Consider the following 23,415-nt stretch of genomic DNA (forward strand, 5'->3'; position numbering starts at 1 on the left):
AAGGTCATAACTATAGTATTACGCAACAGCAAACTCGTCAATCCAGAGTGGGGTCTACTGATATTGAAACGAGTAAACTTGATCTTGATTTGGCCAGCAGCAAATGGAAATTCTTAGAAGACGCCACACAACATACACAACTAGTTTCGGCAGTAGAAAATATATTTTTGACTCTTTGCTTACAATTCTAAACTAATTAATCCTTATCCAGCAGCGGACTTCAGGGCTCCAGGGCTCAGTTTGCGGTTCTTGATTTGGTAACGAGCCTTGTAACCATCCTTGTCGGCAGTATACATGGTCACAGTGTCGGTATCAGTCTTTTCATCGTATGTGGAGTAGGTACCCATCACCACCAATTCCTCTTCGGGTGTGCCGGGATTCATGATCACACCCATTTCCTCGCGTTGGCTGCCATTGGGATCATCTATTCTGCAATTCGAAGGCATGTTTAATCTCCAGTCACTCTCTGTCAATCACTGGGATTACTTACTTAAAGCGGTAGCCATCCTTGGTGGGTGCCTGATTGTAGAACTCCGTCATAATAATGGGAAAGAAGTTATCCAGAAGGCCCGCCGAGCTGCTGGCGGCCATTAGGGCCAGCAAGGCACTGAAAAGTAGCTGCAGACGAAAGCAAATAAAAAAGTTAATAATTTGAATGCCATCTTGTTAAACAATGTGTTGTGTTCAAACTGGTTTACTGCATGCCATCGCCAAAAATCGCATTTGTACTAAATTATAATTTATGTATTTTTTATGGACTGTAGCCAGCAGTGTTTTTTAAGTATTTTAAATCTTAAATTTTATGATGCCATTTTTCTTGGACATATATAAATCAAGGTCGTGTTACAAAAAAAAAAAACGTTGTTTTAAGTTTTACCCCTTTTGAAACAGTAGTTAGAATTAGCTAATAAACTTTGTAATTTCAGCAATTTACAAGCGAAGCTAAACGGCTTTGTGTCAATCAAACAACATTGGCAACTGACCGGTCTATTAGCACAGCTGCATCAATATCTGCATCAATGCATTGATAGCCATTATTTGGATTATTCACACACTTCACATGCCAATGTAATTGCCGGCCCCTTGGTCATTATCAAGTCGTAGGTCTCGGGTTCGGATTGGGGATCGGTATTGGTATCGACATCGCCATCGGTATTGATATCGGGTTCCGCCCTGAACAACTGCTTACCAATTTCGCTGAGGCCATGTTGATGCTCGCTGAAGTCACGGAGCTATACTAAAGCATCCGATGTGCGCCCCCCTAATATATAAAGGCTAAGATCTGCATAGATCTTTCAAGCTCGCGACGCCAAGCTCACACTCAGCGGATAAGTCATATGTTTTTTGTTACTTAGTAGCTGACACTATTGAGTAAAACCGGTCGCAGGTTGATTCTCCACTTAAATGCCGAAAGAAACGCCAACGCCTTACAGCCATTATGTTTTGTTTTGGTTGTTCTGGGAAGAACTTTCAGTGCAGGAATCGAAACTTCGTTCAGCACACAAAAGTTCCTGCTGTCCAAAACAGATGCAAGACTATTTTTCGATAGCTTATCATAAAGTGGTTATCCTTGGTCTTAAAGCTAGCAAAGCTAGTGTTTAATAAAATGGGTATTTGCATATTTTTTAGATGCCAAATTAAAAAAATTACTTTGAACGCTCCAAAACTAGTTTATTTCGGTTTATGGAGTTGAAGTGATTTCACTTTCTATAGGATGCTGCTCTGGTATGTGTTTCCCCACCTCTACTGCTCATTGCCAACAATTGTTTTTCTTTGAATGAATCAGGTTTTTATTTTGGTCTAAGGGTTTTCACGGTTCTTTACATGATTCTTTAATAAAATGAGTAATAAGCTGTAATTAGTTAAATTACTCACTATTTACTCATTATTCGTTTCCTCCTTTTCAGAAACGGCGTCGAATTCATTGATAATATTTTTCTTCGTTCCTGGTTTGCAATTAAATGGCAATTAAATGAAACCTAAACTCAGATCGCAGCTTTGTAGCCATTAATCTAAACGTCAACATGAAGTTCAACGCTCTAGACAGCACCACTTTAATAAAAAATTCTTAAATAGACAATTAGCCGAATAAAAAATAAATTATAAAGCTATTTTATTTTTGTGCCATAAAATTTTGAAGTAGTATTGTTTTCTAAATGAGGACTCTAAAAGCGAACCACATATTATATTATCTGTTGAATTATAAATAAATATACATATATAAAGATTATACTTATGCCCTTTAATAAAATAAATAACAAATTTGATAAAATTAAATTCACAAAGAGTTACTAAAGGATTATTTAATTTTGCATTAAACACCAAGTTACTTAAAAAATGGGGCAGTACATTTTTTTTCAAGCCGATTTTAAGCTCATTGCCCAAAAGTATGCAATTCTATATATGCACAAAGCTATTAACAGTCTACTTAATTAGCTCATTAACCATTCCAAAGTTTTACTTCAATCTAAACATATTTTATTTACCAAGTTAATCAGAAGCATCCTTAGCGTAACACACCTTAATTTATAAAATGTAGAAAATGCATAGATTTTTTAAGCTCGTGGTACAGATAAAGTTTAAACCGGTCTCATTGAATCCCCACCTAAATGCCAGAGTTAGGAGTAACATGAAAAGCGGGAACTAACTAATCTACAAATCTCGTAATCTAAATTTGCACAGCTGTGTGAAAAAGTCTAGCAATTGTGTTTATAGATCGTTTAAAATTGTGCTTATTATAGGTTTGGCCTTATATTTGCTATTCATTGTAAGTTAATTGAATAATTTAATGTAATGCACGAACAGATAGATTTTAAAAATTTATATTTACAGAATAAAAATCCAAAAATCAATAGAATAGACCGGTTGCGACGATTCCACACTTAAATGTCGGAGTTGGAAATAACATGTATAACAGAACAGGAATCAACTTATCTGCATAACTCGTAAAACAAATTTGGCGCGGTTATGCGAAAAAGTTAATCTTTATTTGTCGGAATATCGTATGAACTTTTGTTAATTCATTGATAAGCATTAAATAAAGAACCAGTTTAAATATTTAATAGCTAGTTAGGTGTGTTATACTACTTTGTACTTTCTATAGGAGTGTTTTAATGTTACTTTTAATGTAATATTGAATATTTAATTAATTTATTAATAAGGTTCTGCTTTTGTATGATTTTACCGGTTTCCTGAGAATATTAAAAAATGTGAATGACAAAAAGCTGAACTGTACGGTTATTAAACGTATCTACATGAATTCTACATCTTTGGCAAATTTCGCCGATAGGGGGCGTATCTTGGTGTAGGTATTTATTATTTATTAAAGTTATTTAATTCGATTCAAATTTTAACTAAAAAAAGTGATAAAATTATTTTAAACAAAATTGTTTTAAAAATATTCATTTCAATTGATTGACTTTATAACCTACCATAAATTCCCCTAAATAGTCATTACGAATTAAATGACCGTTTCGAAAAATTAATTAAATTGCGAAATGTTATATTATAAGCAATTATATTTAAGGTGCCGCTTTCAAGAGCTGTTGACAAAAAGTGACAGCTTAAATAAACTGTTGGACAGTTGATGATATTTTCTAGAGGCAGAACAATGATCATTTCCCACTCCCACACCATCCTGATAGGATTTTTGACCATTATAGTCATATTAAGTTATGTGAAGGTTGCCGAAGCTGGCACAGGATTGGATCTAGGACTAATATCCTTGCCGGCAACGAGCCAGGTTTGCCAGTGCTCCTTGACGATGTCCTGCAGCTGTTGCCAGGGAGTGACGGTCAATCTAATGAATCAAACCAGTACTCGTAAGTGGTATTCAAATATTTTAATTAAGTCTGCATAATTATACAAATTTTAGTTTGCCTCACCGTCAAGATTGGCTTAACCAGTGGATCCGTTGATTTGGGGGCTACAATGGATGGCAATTCGGTGGCCAAGTTTTCGATTAGCACCACGAAACCGCCCACATATTGCCTACCAGTGGTCTCGATGGCTTCCCTGGACATGTGCTTGAAAATAAATTTCAAGATGGCAGGAGTCGCGGTCAAGGCCTGCCCCACCATCTATACCAACTATGCCAGCAATCAGATCGTGAGCTACGATTTTCCCTGCATTCAGGTGGGCCTGGATGGCGTGAGCCTGGCCTAGAAAATCCCCAAAAATCCAAACCCCAATTTTAATAAATACACCACGCTTTTTTATGTTTTTTATTATTTATACTTTTCGTTAGGTTTATAAAATGTTCAGCAGCTAGCCAGGAAAATTGCTATATACAAATGTTACTGGTCAAATGCATGGTGTAAAATAGCCGCAGGATCAAGAGCGATCCAGGGCATGATTTGACAGCTAGGCTTAGGGAGTAAGGCTATTAAACAAAAACAAGAGTTATCGGGGAACCCATCAAGCCCAAACCACAAGAGAAAAATTTACAATAAACTTACAACTGAAGATCACAAAGGACTCTTAAACATAGAGGCTAGTCTTACGATTACTACCAATTATGTTATATTATGTTGGGTCTTCCTATATTGAGGTAAGCAGCAGATAACTTAGGCTTCGTGTCAGGATTTTTTTCAGGGCAATTCGAACTGCTAGTTCACCCAAGAATTTAGATCAGTTCGCTCGTAAATCGCTCGTAAACCCTATTTATCGATTATATCAACTAAAACTAAGCTTGGAGCAGGCCACTTTGATTGCCCAAGCAGCTCTTCGAGTTTGACAAGCTAGCCACGCCCCGGTTAAAGGTGGAAACCCCACCTCCTCCTCCACCGAGGGATGAGGCCGTGGTTGAGGCGGGCACGGGCACATCGCTCACGATCGCCTTGCACATGACCATCCTGACTCCGGCGAGGAAGTCCGAGAGGTAACATCATGTGGGCCGTGAAGGTGCCGGCGGCTTTCGCTCCACGGAGGCCGACTGCAGGACAACGGGTGGTGGCGGCGGCGGGGCACTCCGCATCCTTGGCACCGGCTTTTGATCCTTGCCACTGGCCAGCGCATCCCGCAGCACCTTCGGCTGTGTCGTGATGACCTTTGGTATGGTTCCCAGATGCTTCGCCCTGGCATCCGCACCGCCTTCGTACCGCACCGATTCCACGGACGAGGATATCCGGCTGTTGCCCTCCTCGTCCACCTCGTTGCCATTGTCAGCCTCGTCGTCCTCGTCCTCGTTCTCCTGATCCTCGATCAGGGCGCGGAACTCCTGGATCGATTCGTTAAGCACCCACAGTTGTGACAACAACGAGAGATCTAGTTGACGCAGTCCGTTCTGGAATTAAAAAAAGGAATATATTATAAACTATAATAAATGGGTTGATTGAAATTATTTAATTATTATTATTTAACATTTCAATAAATTATTAAGTACAATTTTAAATCAATTATTTATTTTGGATTTAATTTTATATAGTTAATTTTCATTTAATTTAACAAAGTTATATATATACTTAAAAATGTTGGAGTAAATTAAACTTAAATAAAATGAAAAACACAGTTTAAGATCCAGCATCTTATTGGATTTATTTGAGGGCTCATCGAACTTTTATATTTACTGCTGGTTTAATCCATAGATTTATCAATGTAAAATAGTTACTTTACATTTTATAGATTTAGATTGTCTTATCCGAAATATATATCGTCTGGCTTGGCTGGTCATGAACAATCCCAAATATTCATGTCCTCCTAAAGCCTTGGCCTGTATTTTCGCCAACAACATGACGCTTGTGGTCAAAATGAAAGTTCCCCTGTCGCTGTCCAGTAGGAAGGAAAAATCTCATTTGTCAATTAATATCGCGGCATAATATCGCGCGAAAAGAAAAGCAGCAAAAGAAAAACTTTCTGCAACCGCGGCAGCATCGTGGTATTAGCCAAATCCGCTCAAGCCTGCGTTTTCGCTTCAACTAACTCCCACCTGGCTGCTAATGCATTCAGATTGGATGCAGAAGCAAATTAAAATGAATTAAAACTGCATGCTATTAATTAAGTAGATCGTATTTAAATAACATGGAAGTTTACAAATTCATGAATTTTTTAATAAATTAGACCATGACTTAAGTGATTTTTAAATATTTATATATATATGTATATTGTATAAATGAACGGGAAAGCTTTCCCTTTGCGGTTGCGAACTTTGGTTTATAAAAACCGCAAAACTTAATTTTCTTTACTTCCGACTAGAATACGGTTAGAAATTTTCCATCTTCAACACTCGATACATCTGCAACTGCTAATTTTTCGCTTTTCCTCAACTTTCGCAACAATCAGGAAGTATCTCTACGTGCTCTGCAGTAAAAAACTGCCTATCTGCGGTTTTTCTCTTTACCATTTGCTGTGTGCCACGTTAAGTGTGTGCCAGTTTTTGCCAGATTAATGCCGCATTTGGCGGGGGCGTCGCCTTGGGTCGAATGTGAATTAGTTGCAAATTAACATACTTGCAGGGTTATCCGTGGGAAGTTGATCCACATAGAATTGTGCTAATACCATTAGTTGGCTTGACCAGCAAGTGCAAATCAGACTGCTAGCAAATGTGGGTCAACTATTAGGGAAAACAGCCTTTTTAAGCAAGTTGGCTTCACATATAATGATTTCTAATTATATATATATATATATATATATATATATATATATATATATATATATATATATATATCTATTTAATAAAGATTTAAAGTTTTTACAAGAGTTAAGAAACTATGGAATTCATTTTACTAAACTCAGGTTTATTGTTATATTATCAGAGACTTGTTTTTGTCACATGCAGTTTCATTAATTATATGATACTTAACATCTGCTGCAGTATTAGTTTTATTTTTATGCACTTCTGTCATAAATCAAATCAATACGGTTGACAATTTAATTAGCCCTAAGCTCTTTGCGCTAAAATTGCTTAGGGCTGTGCGAAGTGCTTATATTACGTGCCCCGTGGTAATAGGAGGCTTGACACAAGCAGAAGCCCTAAAAGTATTTCTTAAATGCAACAGCGCCAAATGGCAATGAACGCTGCAAATGCCAGACAAGGCTGCCACTGCCCTCTCTCGCTGAATAGGTTTATATATATATATATATGGATCTGCCCAAGATCCAAGATAAATAGTGGCGCGTTCTATCTTTAGCCGGGAAGCCATTCAGTTTACATCAAACATTGCTGCACTGATGCGTGAACTCTGCAGCTGAACGGCGGCACCTTTGCTAAAAATGCGGAAGATCAGGAAACGGGAAGGAATGAAAACAAGCCGGGAATTTCAGCAATTATTTGTAGAAAAAAAGGCAATCCAGATGTCTTGCCATTTGCCACAATCACTTTTGGTATACGCATTTTAAAATTAGCATAGGGAAACGAATCGTACGTTTTTATAGTCACATTCCAGTTTTGGCATTTATCAATGATTTGTCTTTTAAGTGTCTTTTATCTGTTTCTACCGTACAGGTAGAAAGTTTATCTAAAATATCCAAACTAAAAAGATAGCAAAAAGCATATGTCAAATCTATCATAAACACAAAAACAATTTTAGAGATATGAAATCTTTTGTTAGCCATTGTAATATTTGTAATATTTAATTGTTTTTGAAATGGATTTAATGTTAATGCTTTCTAAAACCGAGTGTATCAAACAAATTACGCTGCTTGGCTTTTATTCACCCTTTTATATCCCCAAGAGATTAACTCGAGAGGTAGGCAAATGAAGCAATAGACGGATTGCAGAACCCACATACTATATATCTTTTTTTTAAGTCTTGGCAAGAGGTTGGCGTGTCATGTTCGCGGTCTGATAAACTGAGCTCGGTGCGCATAGGATGTGCCAAATAAAGTGGAACAAGTGAGAAGCGATTAGCCGCAAATGGGGTCTTTCTTGGCCAAGACGGGCTTAATCGGCAGCCGACGATCTCAAGAGCTGGAGAAAGAATGCCGGGCGGCGCGTTCAAGGCCATTTTATGTAAGCCGTAAAAATCCATTTCATGCATTGATGCATTTCTTCTCACAAACTGTCCGCTGTCCGCTGGCTCTTTAGTTACTATACTTTAGCTGCGGCCGCTGCTGCCTTTTTTTTTTCGTTCATAAATTTAATTTGCTGCCATAACCGAGGTATCTGGGAAAAAACAACAACAACAACACAGCGGACTCGCTTTGTTGCTTACTTGCTTACTTGCTTACTTGCCCGCTTGCCAAGATGCCAAGTTGCCAACTTACCAACTTGCTGGATTGGCTGGCTTAATGGCTGCGCATGCGCTGATTAGTCTTACTCCTGTTTTCTCCCATTGTGGCTCGGCATTACCCGGTGCTTTTTATTTCCCCCCAATGCGATGCGATGCGTTGTATTGCATTAACCAGGTTTATTACTTCATTTTCATCGCCGGCGTACCCATACACATTAGAGATAGTGCCGCTGATGGCAAACACTGATGGGAATGGCGAGCTTAACAATTGGGCCTAATTTGACTTGACAATCATCTATTAATCTGGAAGTAAGGTTTCTGCTTTTATGGGTTCTGCACTCCAAGAGATGGTAGAAAAAAAACTAAGCCAAGGTATAATTGCATTTCAGTTAGAAAGTTTTTAAAATAAGTGGTGATTGTTTGGGATAAAAAAATACTACCCTTTAAAATACAAATATTAAATTAACCTGAAGAAATAACAAAACTTTTCTGCAATTTATTTATGTGGTTAGAATGGATAATCGCCTTTAGGTGGCAAGTCAAAAACCCATTGTGCCTCAACTGAAAGCTGATCTAATAACATAATAATTACCAACTACCGCACTGACCTTCAGCAAATATTTACTTTCAGTTCGTGTTCGAAATTGAGTGAGTAAAAGCGGCTTTATATCAAATACAGTGTACATAAATAGACGTGATTGAGCACAATGCATATCCATATCGATATCTTGGGTTCACTAAGAAGGCTAACCACTCAATATCTGCCTTTTGCCGGCTCACCATTCGAAAGCAAAAGCGGCCAACTAACATAATTGCAAATCACATTCACACACCGGACTTATGAACATACCCATACCCATACTTACTGGCTTACACACCCACCGAACTGAACGATCGGAGCTTGAATTGTTAATCAACCGACCGAAACATTTGCGAAAACCAAGGAGAGATAGTTCAGATAGGTCAGCAGACGGATACCCTAACCAGTAATTAGTTTAAAAAATAAATAAATAAAAAACCACTTCCCTATTGATCGAAATCTATTTTTTCCAAGAAACTAGTGTTTTCTTTTCAATGTTGTCTAAACAACCGGGGTTTATCTTCCCCCAAATGGCATTTCGACAAGTTTTTGGCCCAACTTGGCCAGAAAATGACAAAGCCCCGGTAGAGCTAGATAAACAAATCGCTATTGTGGCAACGAATAAATTTAAATGCCTCGCAGAAATAACACACGGTAATAAATGGTTGGGCAAATACAATGACCAATTAAAGTGTCATTGGGCCTGCGTTGGCGAACTGGTGGAAGCTTTAATGTAACAGCTAATAGAACTACTCATATGAAATGCGTTAAACAAATAATAATAATAATATTAATATTAACATTACACGGGAAATGTGGGCCACAAATTGTGCCATTTGAGCCCAAGAGGTGGCCAAATCTCAATAGCCATATTGCACAACAGCAGACATGCAAATTGCGCAAAATGCTTTAAATGGTGCACAATTTAGTATTTATTTTCAATTGTTCACCACCGCCACAGATCGACGTCTAAATCGGAGCAGCACGAAAAAGTCAGCATTTTTATTCAGAAGACTTTGGTTTGGTTTGGTTTGATTTTGATTTGATCCGAGACAATACTATACAGAAAATGGCCGCTCCTAACTCAAGGCTTACTGGGGTATTTACACCTACGCCTAAGCGAGTATTAAACAGGTTCTTATGGCCATAATACTATACTATGCCATGAGGCTATAAGTATTGAACAAATGCTGCTGCCAGCTAGCAAAATTAAATGTGAAAGGTTTGGCCAACATAGACTTTGCCCACCACTCGCAGAAGTTTGGTATTAGGCGGCTGAGCTAAAGTTTACCAAGGCAGGTCAATAAAGTTCACTTCCAAATGCAGCTCTCATACCCTTAAGAAGTGTGTTAGATTGCGGCACAAGAGTGACAACATTCAAATAAAAATAACTTTGTACGTCAGAGAACTGGTTTTGCTCGCTAAGCGGGGCGATTAAATTGCAAATATTTTGAAATAATTTATTTTTAAACTGAGTCATGGGAAACATTTAAGACACGTTCATTTCAGAACGAAAATGGTGAAACGAAAGGTGCCCTTTTTAACAGTCGTCTTAAAAGATAGAGCTTTAAATAGTTATATTTAAAAGACGAACAGAATCAAACCTACATGATCTTGCTTAGACATTAGTTTAATAGAACATGAATATCTTGCCTGCTTAAAGTGTATTTTTATATAAATGGTTTTATAGGTATTTATTTTATAAAAAAAATATAAACAGACTTAAATTTCTATCTAAATAATAAGTAAGATCTTGATAATAGTCTGCTTGAAATCAACTTGTATGTATTTTAATTTAAATGGGTTTATATATATTGATTTATATTTAAAGAAAAAACAGAAACAAAAAATTCATTATATGTGGCAATGAGGTTACTTCTTGATAAGACTTTAGTTTGAAAGATCTTCAGTATCATGTCCGCTTAAAAACCACTTAAAATCATATCTTGACCCTATGCTCTTCTATCTCAACCAATGCTGGTTTAGTTTTCATTTACAATTATGAGTACAATAAAATATGATTGAGATCTTACCATTTCCTTCCGCAGCGTCGCGATTTGTGCATCCAGAGTGCTGCCTGCTTCGACTGCTTGGGGGTTTCCTTTGGCGGATAAGCTGGGGGATTTCACTTCGGATTTCGCCGCTATTGCTGGTATTGCCGTATTTCCGTTCGGCGATGCGGGCAGTGACTTGTCGATGGCATTCTCATTGCTGTCCTGGACGACACTTTCGTTTGGTTTTTGGCTGATCTCGCTGCTGTTGGTGTTTCCCTCCACATCACTCAGGAGTCCCGAATCGGAGCACAGTAGTTTATTGAAGCCAATCAGCGATTTTGGCAGCGGTGGCAGCTCGCAAGCCGAATTTGCACTGCAAGTATAAGATAATAAAAGACAAAAGTTAGTCATATGAAGTAGCGCAATCTAGAGACAGTACATACAATTTATTTCCAACCCAACTATACCTTTGCTTGCCACCCAAATAGCCATAACCTTGCCAATAACCAATCACATGACCATCTAGACCATCATCACTCTCCTTATCAAAATCATCATCAATATCCTCCTCATTTGGATCGCTCATTTCGTTTAGAACCAGGGGCAAAACGGTCACCGCCTCACCAAAATCACTCTCATCCTCGTAGTCACTGCACGTGGTTGGGGTTTCCCCTCGCCCGATCCTCAGCTCCTCGTCATCCTTCTCGTCCAAGTTGAAGAATCCGTCCTGGAAACGCTGGTACCATTTGTCCACGTACTCGGCACTGGGGCAGAAGGGCCCGAAGGCATTGCGGCACTCCTCGAAAATCTGGGCGGGATGGAGGCGGCGCCGGAACCCAAACAGGATGCACTGCTGCAGTTCCACGGCCGAGGGCGCCGGAATCGGCGACAGGAACAGCTCGTCCAGGTCCTCGGACATTTTCTTTGAATTTGTGAGATGGCGCTTTAAACGACCTATGACATTAGCTGCAAAGTTTCCATTGCGGATAAGATAGGTGAATCGTTTAGAATTCATATTGGAGCGTAAAGCCGATCGACTTCTATGTCTTAACGCATTTCCTTAGTTTCAACAGGGAACAGAACACAGCAACGGAATACAGAACACAGAACAGTGGATGGATGAGGCGATGGGGTATTATCAGATGTTGGTTAGGCACAGCAAATGTTTTGGCTTATTGTGTTATTTCTAACAAAAGGCTAATGACATAAGCTGCAAAGATTTTTACAGTCGACATATTGCAATGTAAATTTTAAGGAATATAATATATCATTATCCATTATGTCAACAGATAATCAAACAGAAAGCACAGGAACATCAAACAAAGCAGCGCAGAAGGTGGTTGGTATTATCAATGTATTATCAGTTGTTGGCTAAGCAGATAAAACTAACAACATTTTAGGTCTTTCTGACTTTTTTATCTCTTGACTTAAGCAGAACAAAGAATTTAGAAATTATAGGCTGAGCGCAGACAGTTCGCAATTCTCTGATCTAAAAAGAATGGCATTTCAATCTCAATCTGTAATATTATATTAGCACAGGCATTCACATGTATAAAGATACACGAGAACTTGGCCAGGTATGCGAAAAATATAAAGTTATGTACATAATGCAAGCACAACTCCATTCGTAAAAGAAACCAGACACGAAGGCCATCAACTTATGGCTTTTAGAATGCTAGCAACAAACGAGTTCAAAAAATTTGTTAAACAGTCTGTTCAGTCAGTTGCATCAAAGGCCATAATACAGAAACAAAAACGTGGTCAATGCAAGAGGTAATTTAGTTTTGTGACTTCATTTAGTCTTAATGGCGACTTAAGTTTGCTGTAAACAAATAATCGCTATGAATATTGTCAATTTTTTACAGCAATTCATATTATTATATATTAAATCTATTCTAATATTTTTAAAATGTATTTATATGTAGATAGGAATTTGAACTAGTTCAAACACATTGTGTAATCAACTTGTCATAACATTTATGGTGTGCTTTTTATAAAAGGTCTTTTAGCTTAATAAAGTTCGGCTGGCTCTATATTAGATCAATAGGGCTCACCGGCTATTTTCATAGCCATAATCAACACCTTTCATCTATTTTCGACCCACACGTCAAACTATTTTGAATATGCAAATTCAATTCGTCAGCAGATGTTTGAAGCTATATATCCATCCCTTCGTGATGCATAATTAAATAGAATATTTAGAGAATCGTGCATTCTTTCAACCAGTATTAAAACAAAGAATTCAACAACTGATCATAATCATAAATTTAATTTGATTTTCTACTGAACTGATATTACGTCATGAGATTTTCACAAACACATTGGGAAAAGCAATTTTCTGCGCAGGGCAAGGCTGGAGGTCAACGAAAATGATTTTATACAAACGTAAGTGATGTCTTTATCTGAAATGTCTCACATGTCGGTTAATGAAAACACATGTATATCATACGAATCCGTAAGTTGTTACTTTTCAAATAGCCGATGTTGTGAAGTAATAACACATTGGAAAAACACTGTGGCAACATTTTTTTTTTAAAACAATTCACAAATCAACACGAAATCTTTGGATTTTTTCTTGTATTTATCTTGCGAAGCAGAGGCAGCGGAAAAGATATTATTTTTACTATTCGCAGCATGTCTAATTTGGTTCGCTAATCTGTCATTTTTATCTGAAGAATTCACACAGCTGCGTAAACATTGTCATGAAAAGGGTCTGCGATTCAGCGCGTACTCACAAATTACGATTTGTACAAACAGTATGGGAAAAATGAACATATAATCTGTGTTTCCTAGTTCCGTTTGGCGTGGATATTGTTTGTTTCGCTGCGAAATTCGCGTGCAACTAAAAATTAAATGCTGCCACTTTCGGCCACGTTGGATCAACCAAATCACCCAAATCCCCCAAGAGAGAGCCCCAAGGAGCCCCAAAACAGCAAAACAGTAAAACAGCAAAACAGAGACACGAATGCCACGCGATCGGTGGGCACTCGCGAGAGTGAGAATTGGGAATCGAGACAAAAATAAAAATATATAAGAAATGAGCAAATTTATTTAATAAAAAAATAAAATGACAAACAGGGTGTATATGGACTCGAAAAGGGGAAATTGTTTACTTTAATTTATTATTGGATTTAACAACTTGACGCTTATCGTAAACAGATTTTTCTATTGAATATTTTGTTATGGATTTGACAAGTTCAATGGCATATATATCTTTTTCAAGCAAATATCTTTTGCTTAACTTTATTTTGGGATTACAAGGCAATAGTTCTTTATCATTTATTTTAAATTGTTTACTATTTACCGTGTTTACTAGGCTCAATCTATGCCAGACATAATAATTTTACCATCGAAACCATTTTTTACATATCCATTAATTTTAATGGGTACTAAAGGGGCATTATTTCAACTTTGATTTATTTTAAAGTTTTTTATTAACCTTACTAGACATTTAATATTTGTAGCCAAATGTAAGAATTTAAATTACAAATTAAACCATTTTATACATGCCCATTAAATGTAATGGGTATTATCTTCAGGAAGAGAATATCACAATTATTAATACTTAAGAATAAACTTAAGTTTGAAATTAAAGTAAAATCTTAAGTACCAAAAGTGTATTAATCTTTAGATCTGTAAAGTAGTAATGAAAACTCCCCTATCTCTTTTTGGAAACTTCTTGAACACCCTCGTAAAATCTTCATAGATGATCCATAAGATCCCCAGCCTTGCAGCACCCTGTCACCAGCGGATTTCCAGATATTTTTAGACATAACAAAATAACACGCTCGCGCCGCTGTAGTACATCATGTACGAAATATAGTAATCAGGCAGCTCTTCAACGAGGCCTTAGGGCAATCCGTATAGCCGGCAATAACAGAGAATAGCAGAGATTCTGGCGCAGAGGAATTGTGCCCATTCCCATTCAGAAATATCCGAACATGATGGCAAGTGATGCACCCGTCAAATTTGTCTTAATTCGGACCCCAACAACGCTTTTCGTTTTTTTTTGTTTTTTGTGTTTTTTTTTTGTGTTCTTTTTCACTGTTAGCCTTGCTCGGCCAGAGAGACCAAAGCGAATTGGGAGCGTGCGGAATGCGGCAGTCTATATATAAACCGGGTAGAATCAGATCCACGCATTGCCGACGACATCCGCTGTGACCCACAGAAGAAGTGCATCGAATGGGTAATGGGGAATGGGTACTGGGGAATGGGCGAATTATACAGACAATTGCGCAGGTGGCGAATCGGAGCACGCACATTGCAGGATGTCTCAGCAGAACAATGCAATATATAGTAAACATATATATATATATACATATATATATATTAGCGCCATGGCGATTTCTCGACAGGCTACGTGATCATAATATCAATAGTTGACCCAAAAATTTCACCACACATTTATGAGCTTTCCTTGGCTAAATGCTTGGCAAAACAAATGGCACTCAAGTGGCAAGTTGCCTGAGAAGGTGATAAAAAGGGGGATTTAAATGGCTGCGTAGAAATCTGTGGGTCAGTTCTTTGAGACGGAGACTCTTTCTCAGCCATTTAATGAGGGCACGGTAAAGACTAATAACGCCGCCTCAAGTTGGGAATTGGCGCCACAATCGGGTTCCAGTTTCTCACAGTAACTTTCTCACGCATTCTAATAAGGCATCGTTTTCCATTGTCTTTCTACGCAGAAGACAGCCGAAGAGTCCGGTGCAAATTAAGTGAGAAGTTGCTGAGTTGGATAGTTGGATTGTACCATAGTCTTGGGCGAGTGGGAGTTATTATCGCCAGTTACTCACGTATTGTCGCCCTTTTACGTGAGCCACTCCCAAAATAAAAAAAAAAAAAAAACAATCAAGAAACCATCACAAAATCGCTCATATTGAAGCGTTTTCGCTTTCATTCAAAATACCCCACCAACTACTCACCGCAGAGCCCATAAATTTCTATTTTCTAACTTTTATTTCGCCTCTGCCCGAAGAGTTTCTAAACAAATATACCAATGGTATGCAAATGAGCCAGCGACTAGAGCGGTTTAGTTACCCAAATAAATTGTGTTGTGCGGCATACGATTAGTCGCGCGTTTCTCTTTCGAATCCAACAAAAAGCGAAATTTTGATTTCGGTTTCCTGATTAGTAGAACGAAGCCAAAGCCGGCCAATAGCCACCTTACACCGCCTTACAAATTACAAATAGCTCATCGAATGGCTTAATTTATGCAGATTGTTCATCATAGCTATGTTCGGGCCGCATATAGCATGATATCGGTCGGCATAAGACCACTGCTGAGACTTTGTTTGCCGGAGCCTCAAAAGCGAAAGCACCGCAATGCGAGCGGGACATTTTCGAGAATACCAAAAATATGCAAGACACGCTATTGATCCCATTAAAAAGCCACTAGTAACAATTCAAAAGAGGGACTTTGATGATTAATTGCCTATTAAAACAATCGAGCCATACCAATTTAGATCAACAAATCAAATTTGTAAGAGAGAAAAAATTTAAATTTAAATTAGTCTATAAACCTTGAATTCTCGCTATCAAAAGATTCTTAAATTAAAGTTAGAAGTGGAAGGGTTATGAAAAATATATACAAAAAAAATGTACTTCACTTGAAATATTAGGATTAGCAAAATAGCAGAAGACCTATTTTTAAAATATCTATAATTCCCTTTATAGTATTCAACTTTTTTAATATTAAAAACATGGAACACGTTAGTCAAAGCCAACTGTAAAGTCTGCCTATCAAAACTTAAAGGGGTTTCAATATCGGTTTGTCTTAACATTTTTTCCCTAGCTTTAAGATCCAAGGCGTAGAAATAAAAAGACCCATATGAAAAATACATAAGTGCCATTAAAATTTCCTTATGTGAAAGTAAAATGTTCAGTGTGCAGCTTGGCAACCACAAACGAATAAATCCGTCCACTTGACCACCGAACGGAACAGGAAACTTGGGCAATACTCGCGCACCTGAGATACAAAACTACAAATCTGCGCCAGCTTGGCTCAGGCTGCTATTTTTGGCTAGACATCTGCATGGAGTTGTTGGCATTAAAAAATTAACAAAAAAAAAAAATAATAAGGGTAAAACATGTGCAGAGTGGGGGCAAATTAAATGAGAAACAAGGTCTGAAAGCCGAAAACATATGAAGTCTATTCGCCAGGAAGGTCTTTAGTTCGATCGAAAAGTAAGTAAAATTAGGCTTTGTGTAATAAACATCTGGTTATTCAGGGCCACTGCCTTAGTTTTATAGTAATACATATAATAAAACCCTTAAATCTAACACCTCAACTTCCTGTTGCAAAGCCTAGATTATGTCATTAGCTTGTGCTGCAATATTTCTTTATAAACTGTAACAGAGCATACAAATAAATGTGTGCTCAAAGTTTTCGGTTTATGTAAGCCACACTCGTAGGCGAAGTGGAGTAGAGTCCACAAACTTCATCCACTTTTGGCTTCCAGGTCCAGGCTGCTTTTCCGCAAGTTTTGTTTTCCGTTAAAATCAAGTTTATAGTGTCTTCGGGTATTTTGGCCACTTTTTGGCAAAGTTGGTTTGGTCTGTATTCCTCACCTTGTAAACTAGTAACACTCATTTGGGCATTCATTTCTGGTACAAGTGGTAAACACATCACTAATCATGCAATTAATTGACTTGATCTTTCCCAGAAGTTTCTTTTCGAAAGGTTGTAATTAAGTGGGGACAGCTTAAGATCCATTGACCTGATACTTTCCTGCGGAGAGAGAACAAAGGGGTAGTTGAACTCTGGATATCTGTCGCATCATCATCATCTTGGGATATTTAGCTGCTAGCCAAGTGAAACAGAAGCATATTACGCAGAAATACTCGTGCACGTACGCGTTTGCCAGAAAGTCAGTCAGTTAGGCCGAGTTGAGGGCTTTGTCGAGTCACTGGTCGTACTTTAACGGTTCTCACACTCGTAACAGCCTCAAAAACCTGACTTGTATATCTTTGGCAAACACAGAAATTACAACTCCGCCACCTGAAACTACTGAGTGGCTGACAGCCATCAAGCCTGTGAAGCGGCCATGATTTTAATCGTAGTTGAAGGTGTTTCTGTGCCCAGTTTTTGGCTTATTTCCAGTCAATGCAGTATAGTATATTATACTATATGTGTAATTCAAAAGACAGAGTAACCATTTAGAAAGGTTTATAACTCAAATCGCTGTATTCAACAAATAAATGTTTATAAATGCTGTATGGATTGTAAACTTATTTACCCATATATGTTGATAACTATAAAAATTTCGGTGAAAGCTTTCATGTTTGGTCTGCTAATCACCTTAGCCCCTTGTTTAATATAAATGAACTTTTGACCGAACAAAATCTCTCTTAAATCGAACGCAGGTACCAGTCAATAAAAAAAACCTACCGTTTCTATAATGGGTTTCAAAAGCGGCTTGCATTTACATTAAATTTCGAAGATATGTAAATCGCCATCTGCATATTGAGATTGGCTTGCATTCGCCTTGCAATTCCCAGAAAATTATGTTGGAAAATGATTGGTGCCAACAAGCAATGCAAAGCAATGATCAAGTTGCAATCGTCGTTATTCAAGACATTACCACATGCAAACAATCCAATTCCATCTCGCTTTTAATAATTGCTTACAAATCACAATTAGGCGCGGTTTCCAAAGCAAAACTTTCTAGGTAAGTTCTTTAAACTCCAATAAACTCCAATAAAAAGAGTGAATGAAATTTTTGTGTGCAATAACACAGAAATAAATTCCCGGAAATGCCTTTATAAAAGTTTTACGACTTTTACTCAAAAGTGCCAGCAATCTATATATAGAAGTACGAGGAAACGGTAAACGTAAACATAAACCATTCTTGATAACGGCAACCATTATGCAAATTGAAATCGAAGCAGCAATAACTGGGGAATCATATTGGGATTGGTGCAACAATGTTGCTTTCGCCGTGTGATTGAATTTATTTTATAACGCTTGCGTCGAAGTTGCAACAGTTAGCCACAGCCGATATGCCATTGATATATATATATAGATATAGATGTATTTATATGTTTGCGACTGCACTTATCTATGAATCACCTCATATGCATAAAATCCAATCCACACGTTCAGGCATTTGAAAGATGCAATTTGCCAGTTACATTTTGCTGTAGGAAATGACTTCTCGACAATGTTCGTTTAAATATGCATTGATTGAGTGAGTAATGTGATTGCATGAGAAAAGAGAGTCAGAGCAAGTTATTTCAAAATTATTTTGACGCAATTACATATGTATGTAATGCATGAAAAGATTTGTAGTTTTTCTTCGCATATTATTCATATTAATGAACAATACAAGTTCCTTTTATGAATTTCAAGTCTTGTATTCATTGTATGAATTTAATGTATTGAACCATTATTGGTTTAGTTAGTTAGTAAGTAAACTGATTAAATGACTACTTTTTATTTTCTTTATGTCAAAAAGAGTTTCAATCTTATGCTACATGTTACAAATCAGAAACTGATTTTTATGCAGACGAACACTATCAGCTTTCTAACAAGAAACCCACATGATTAGAGACTATTACTCGTGATTTATTGACAGTGTAAAGCCAGCTTCTATCGGCCATTCTGATGGCCTGCCAATGAAAGCTATACTTCGTGTGAATAAGCAAATATTGGAATATACATATATGCACGATATATGAAGTATCTTGGTCGTGTGTGAGATGGCGCAAATGCCAAGCACTGTGAGTCACGATAATCACTTTTCGCTGCGACAAACACGTACCGCAAGCGGAATACATATAAGTATTTTTATATGTTAATATAAACACAGGCCCATTGTGTGTACCCGTACCCTTACCCGTTCCCGCTAAAATCCGAATCTTTCGAGTCGTAAAAGAGCGCCTCAAAACGGGTTTTTTGGCCACTTCGATTCTGCTGTTTTTGCTGCTCAAAATACTAACAAGTAAACCTAAATTGTTAATATCGCAAGCCTTTGCGGCGACTACTTGTGGCAATTGCGAACCCAAAAGCTCGCACATGCAATGTGCAATGTGCAATGTGCAACATGCAACAAAACCACATTCGAAATGATGTCAGCATAGATAAATTAATGTAAACCATCAAGCCCGCTTCTGTGAGAGATCTCACTCGGAAAGTGTGCGATGAGAGTTTTGGTAGAGACAATGGAGGCCCAGTCCCAGTCCCAATATACCAGTTACACGTGAAGATGATGATGAAGATGAAGAGGATTCCGTGGGAGGCGCACGGTCGATCAAAACCATGTCAATGGAGCCCAGCGAGACTCGGTGAACTAATTGCGGTAGCTCAATAACAAGCTCCCGATAGGCAATTGCCGAGTATCGGATATGGTGTGCCAAAGTCATATTCAGTTCAAAACTGTTACGACCTCCAACTCGATCTCCCATAAAGCTAGAGCATTATAGGTCTTCCATTTATTGGCAGCACATTTTTCTTCTCCTTTAACTAATGCGAATTTGCATATTCATTAGCAATAAATAAATTGGCAAAAACAATAAATGTTTTTATTGTGGCGCTAATGGACATTAACTCCCTTTCATAAATTTTCAATCCATTAGCAATTGAAAAGCTGTATTATTATTATAGCAAATTTAACTTTTTAAATAAAATTTTCTTTTATGAAAGCGATACTTTAAAATGTATTTATAATTATTGAAAATCTATTTGTAGATATATAAACTATTGTATAAATCAAGCCTTTAAAACGATGATAACATTTTGAAAACTATTTATTTTATTGTATTTAAAGTACCAAAGTCATACTAAGCTAAAAGCTTTGTTTAAGCTTAAAAAATTTTAATTATTCCCATAGAGTTTTTCAAGACTTACCGTTTTCCGTTGCGAGAACGCTTCTCGGTCTCCGCTTCCTTGACGCTGTCCCAACTGTCGCCCACTCCCGAGGACATGTCGTCCAGCCGCTCCTCATCCTCCATGCCCGAATCCTCGAGGCTGATGTGGCAGCTGGTCAGAGTCACCGCGGTGCCATTGTCGCCCACCTCGATCCAATCCGAGGTGCGGATGCGCTGGGATCGCTCCGTGCCGTAGGGTGACGAATCCGTGGAGCAGCCCGATGGACAGCGCTTCCTCGAGGACACGCCCTCCTGGCCGGCGTTCTCCTTTAGCGATTTATTCACCGCATAGGTTAGTGTATCCTCCTCGTCGACATCCCCATCGGCATCCTCCACATTGTCCGCATCCACGTCCTCGGTGTCGGCATCATCGATGGAGTTGTAACGCCGGCGCGATAGAACACTCTTAGGAGTGGATGTGATCGGTGGCGAAAGGGATTTGCTGGTGGGCAGCTGCTCCAGGGAACAGGACTTGTTCCTCATGGCAGCCAGCTCCGAGATGAGCATCTCGTGGAAGGCCTGCTTCTTCTGCGGAGTGTTGTCCACGCTGATCGAGCTCTTCATGGTGCTGGTCTGGCCCTGGCCCCCACTCACATTGATCCTCATGCAATTGCCCGTGGCCTGGATGGTCAGGACATCGGACTCCTGCTTCAAGGCCTCGTGCTTGGTTATAATGGTGGTATCGGTGGCGGCTTGCTTCTGGCCCTGATTGATGATTATTTCCGAGAACAGTCGCTCTGCGGCGTTCTTCAGGTTGTTCTTGATCTCCACAGTTCGGCCGGCCAGGAATCCTCCATTGTGTGGAGCTGGTGCCGCCTCCTTCTGACAGCCATCTAGTGTAGTTTTGGATCTTCTGAAGAGGCCAGTAGATGGGTTGCTGGCTGCCACTGGTATATCCTCCACATCCAGAGTGGCCACAGGCAGTTGGACTATCTTGCGGGGTCTCGGTAGAGGCTGGCTGGCCGGCTGAAGACCCGCCCGCTCGAAATCCACCTTGCCCAGGCTCAAGCGGGTGTCCTTGCGGGGCGTGGTTTGCGGGGAACCCCCGATCACGCTTATCGAGTTGTGACGATTGACCGTGACCACTGAGGTAATAGCCTCCCGCGGTTTGGCCGTTGGCACATCGGGGGCCTTACGGAGCTTAAGGGGCTTAACCGGAGAAGGAGGAGCTGCTAGCGCCGTTGTGGGCGTCTGCGTTTGGGCCTGTTTCTTGGCCAGATTTACTGTCGGAGATTTGTAGACCAGAGTGCGACCCACGGCACTCAGTTGGCTCACGAAGGTGGGCTTCTTCTGGATGATCGGTGGGGCTCCATTGGCCGCCGATTGGGTTTGGGCTGCTTTGGGCCTGGGTGGCACTGGCGGTCCGGGCCGCTTCACCACCACGGCTGGCGATCCGGCGGTTGTGGCCATTGCCAGTTAGTCGTTGCTATTCTCACGCCAAACCGCACTCGAAACCAGTATTTTTAGGTCACTTCTCGAACGGCGAACAACGACTGAGCGCTTATTTATTATTATTACTTAGCATAAGCGCGCAAATGGGAAACTAGTTTGGCTCTTCTCACATGGCGATGTCCTCTCCTCATCGCCGCCTCATCTCCTCCAGCCTTTGTGATGCAGCTGCCGACGATCTTTGATCTATTTTGAATATAGGCCACCGCGTCGCTGCAACGGAGCTAGTTGGATTTAGCCAAGTAACACTTTATTGGTCGGTTATTCGATATGGAATATGGCCGCTTGGTTCGGCTCTGCTCTGCTCTTTTGCGAAACTCGTTTTCGTCGCTTTATTTGCACGCTCGATCTTCGGGGTTCTGTGGATTTTAAAGTGAAAGGGTTCCGTTTATTTTGGTTTGTGTGTCTGTGCTTCAGGCCATGGAATCTTTGGGGCCTACGAATGCCAAGCCACTTTAATTGTTCATTATTATAAAATGAATTGTGAGGCCTGCACCTCATAAACGATCTAACAGCTCTATCACAGTGGGAAATGTCTTCAACTTGTTGGGTTCTTTTGGGCCTTAGAGTGAAAGGATTTTTGTTGTTAGACCTTCTCTTTAAAACATGAAAATTATAATGCCCGATGCTAGTTAAACCAATTAAAGTAAGCTCAACGGCTTAGTTCATCATTATAATGGATAAGAATGTCAGTCCATAAAGTATACAGACTAACATATGAATATGCTATAAAAAACTATAAACAACAGAAATAAATAACATAGGCACTTAAAATATACAACCACACACACGAACACACTTTACAAAAGTGGGCTTTAAAAGAATGGCGTTGGCAATTAACGGTTTTGTTTGCTTGTACAAAGAAATTTCACTTTAGCACTGATTTCGGCACTTGCTGGATCTCGAGTTTACGATCTTTTAACAGCCTTTATTTGTTTAAATTTTATGTATATTATTTATGCACTGCACCCACACACCTACACATAAATCACTGAGCCGATTTTTAAGGCAGGGTCGTATGAAGTGGGATTTCTTAGATCAGTTCCTCTTGAAATTATTCAATAAATAAAATTATCTCGGGGAATTCTAATGACTTGTTCTGTGCCTCCTTGTGATTCATCTGCGTTTGTCAAATAGTAAATATTGCATTTTGCGCTTCAAATAGCTAAAACCATTGCATCGAAAACACTAACACACACTCAGGCACACAAACACACACACACACACAGACAAAGCCGTCCCGATTTGAACCGATACGGATACTATATGCGATATGTCCGCTATACGTTGCGCTTTGCACGAGAGCCAGAAATAAACTGAAACGGAGAAAAACGAATCGAAAGAGCGGCCAGTTAAGCGC

General features: G+C 39.0%; 3 protein-coding genes across 12 annotated transcripts; 1 reads left to right on the plus strand and 2 right to left on the minus strand.

Moving 5' to 3' along the window:
* Window positions 1-144: 144 nt before the first annotated feature.
* LOC128259311 (endocuticle structural glycoprotein SgAbd-9) lies at window positions 145-1,316 on the minus strand. Its single transcript, XM_052991621.1, has 3 exons — window positions 1,190-1,316; window positions 491-618; window positions 145-429 (listed from the first exon to the last, which is right to left on the minus strand). The coding sequence occupies exons 1-3, from the start codon at window positions 1,205-1,207 to the stop codon at window positions 204-206; spliced, it is 372 nt and encodes a 123-aa protein (XP_052847581.1). The 5' UTR covers window positions 1,208-1,316; the 3' UTR covers window positions 145-203.
* A 2,294-nt stretch (window positions 1,317-3,610) lies between these two features.
* Window positions 3,611-4,164, plus strand: LOC128251951 (uncharacterized). Its single transcript, XM_052979236.1, has 2 exons — window positions 3,611-3,821; window positions 3,875-4,164. The coding sequence occupies exons 1-2, from the start codon at window positions 3,611-3,613 to the stop codon at window positions 4,162-4,164; spliced, it is 501 nt and encodes a 166-aa protein (XP_052835196.1).
* Window positions 4,165-4,210: 46 nt separating this feature from the next.
* Window positions 4,211-23,372, minus strand: LOC128251709 (uncharacterized). 10 transcript variants are annotated; one of them, XM_052978833.1, is made up of 4 exons: window positions 23,319-23,372; window positions 20,587-22,414; window positions 10,782-11,115; window positions 4,211-5,284 (listed from the first exon to the last, which is right to left on the minus strand). In XM_052978833.1, the coding sequence occupies exons 2-4, from the start codon at window positions 22,014-22,016 to the stop codon at window positions 4,886-4,888; spliced, it is 2,163 nt and encodes a 720-aa protein (XP_052834793.1). In that variant the 5' UTR covers window positions 22,017-22,414; window positions 23,319-23,372; the 3' UTR covers window positions 4,211-4,885. The 10 variants fall into 10 exon arrangements, with proteins under 10 accessions (XP_052834793.1, XP_052834800.1, XP_052834809.1 ...); XM_052978840.1 differs by having other exon boundaries at window positions 20,587-22,617; window positions 23,319-23,334; XM_052978849.1 differs by lacking the exon at window positions 23,319-23,372 and adding an exon at window positions 23,033-23,239.
* Between the last annotated feature and the right edge of the window lie 43 nt (window positions 23,373-23,415).

Source organism: Drosophila gunungcola, chromosome 3R (assembly GCF_025200985.1).
Source record: "Drosophila gunungcola strain Sukarami chromosome 3R, Dgunungcola_SK_2, whole genome shotgun sequence".
Classification (NCBI taxonomy): domain Eukaryota; kingdom Metazoa; phylum Arthropoda; class Insecta; order Diptera; family Drosophilidae; genus Drosophila; species Drosophila gunungcola.

Coding starts and splice junctions, on each gene's coding strand:
- LOC128251951 (XM_052979236.1), top strand. CDS start 3,611: ATGATCATTTCCCACTCCCACACCATCCTGATAGGATTTTTGACCATT. Junction 3,822..3,874: donor AATGAATCAAACCAGTACTC/GTAAGTGGTATT, acceptor TACAAATTTTAG/TTTGCCTCACCGTCAAGATT.
- LOC128259311 (XM_052991621.1), bottom strand. Junction 430..490: donor AAGGATGGCTACCGCTTTAA/GTAAGTAATCCC, acceptor TTCGAATTGCAG/AATAGATGATCCCAATGGCA.
- LOC128251709 (XM_052978833.1), bottom strand. CDS start 22,016: ATGGCCACAACCGCCGGATCGCCAGCCGTGGTGGTGAAGCGGCCCGGA. Junction 11,116..20,586: donor CGTTCTCGCAACGGAAAACG/GTAAGTCTTGAA, acceptor TTATACTTGCAG/TGCAAATTCGGCTTGCGAGC. Junction 5,285..10,781: donor CGACGCTGCGGAAGGAAATG/GTAAGATCTCAA, acceptor TTTTAATTCCAG/AACGGACTGCGTCAACTAGA.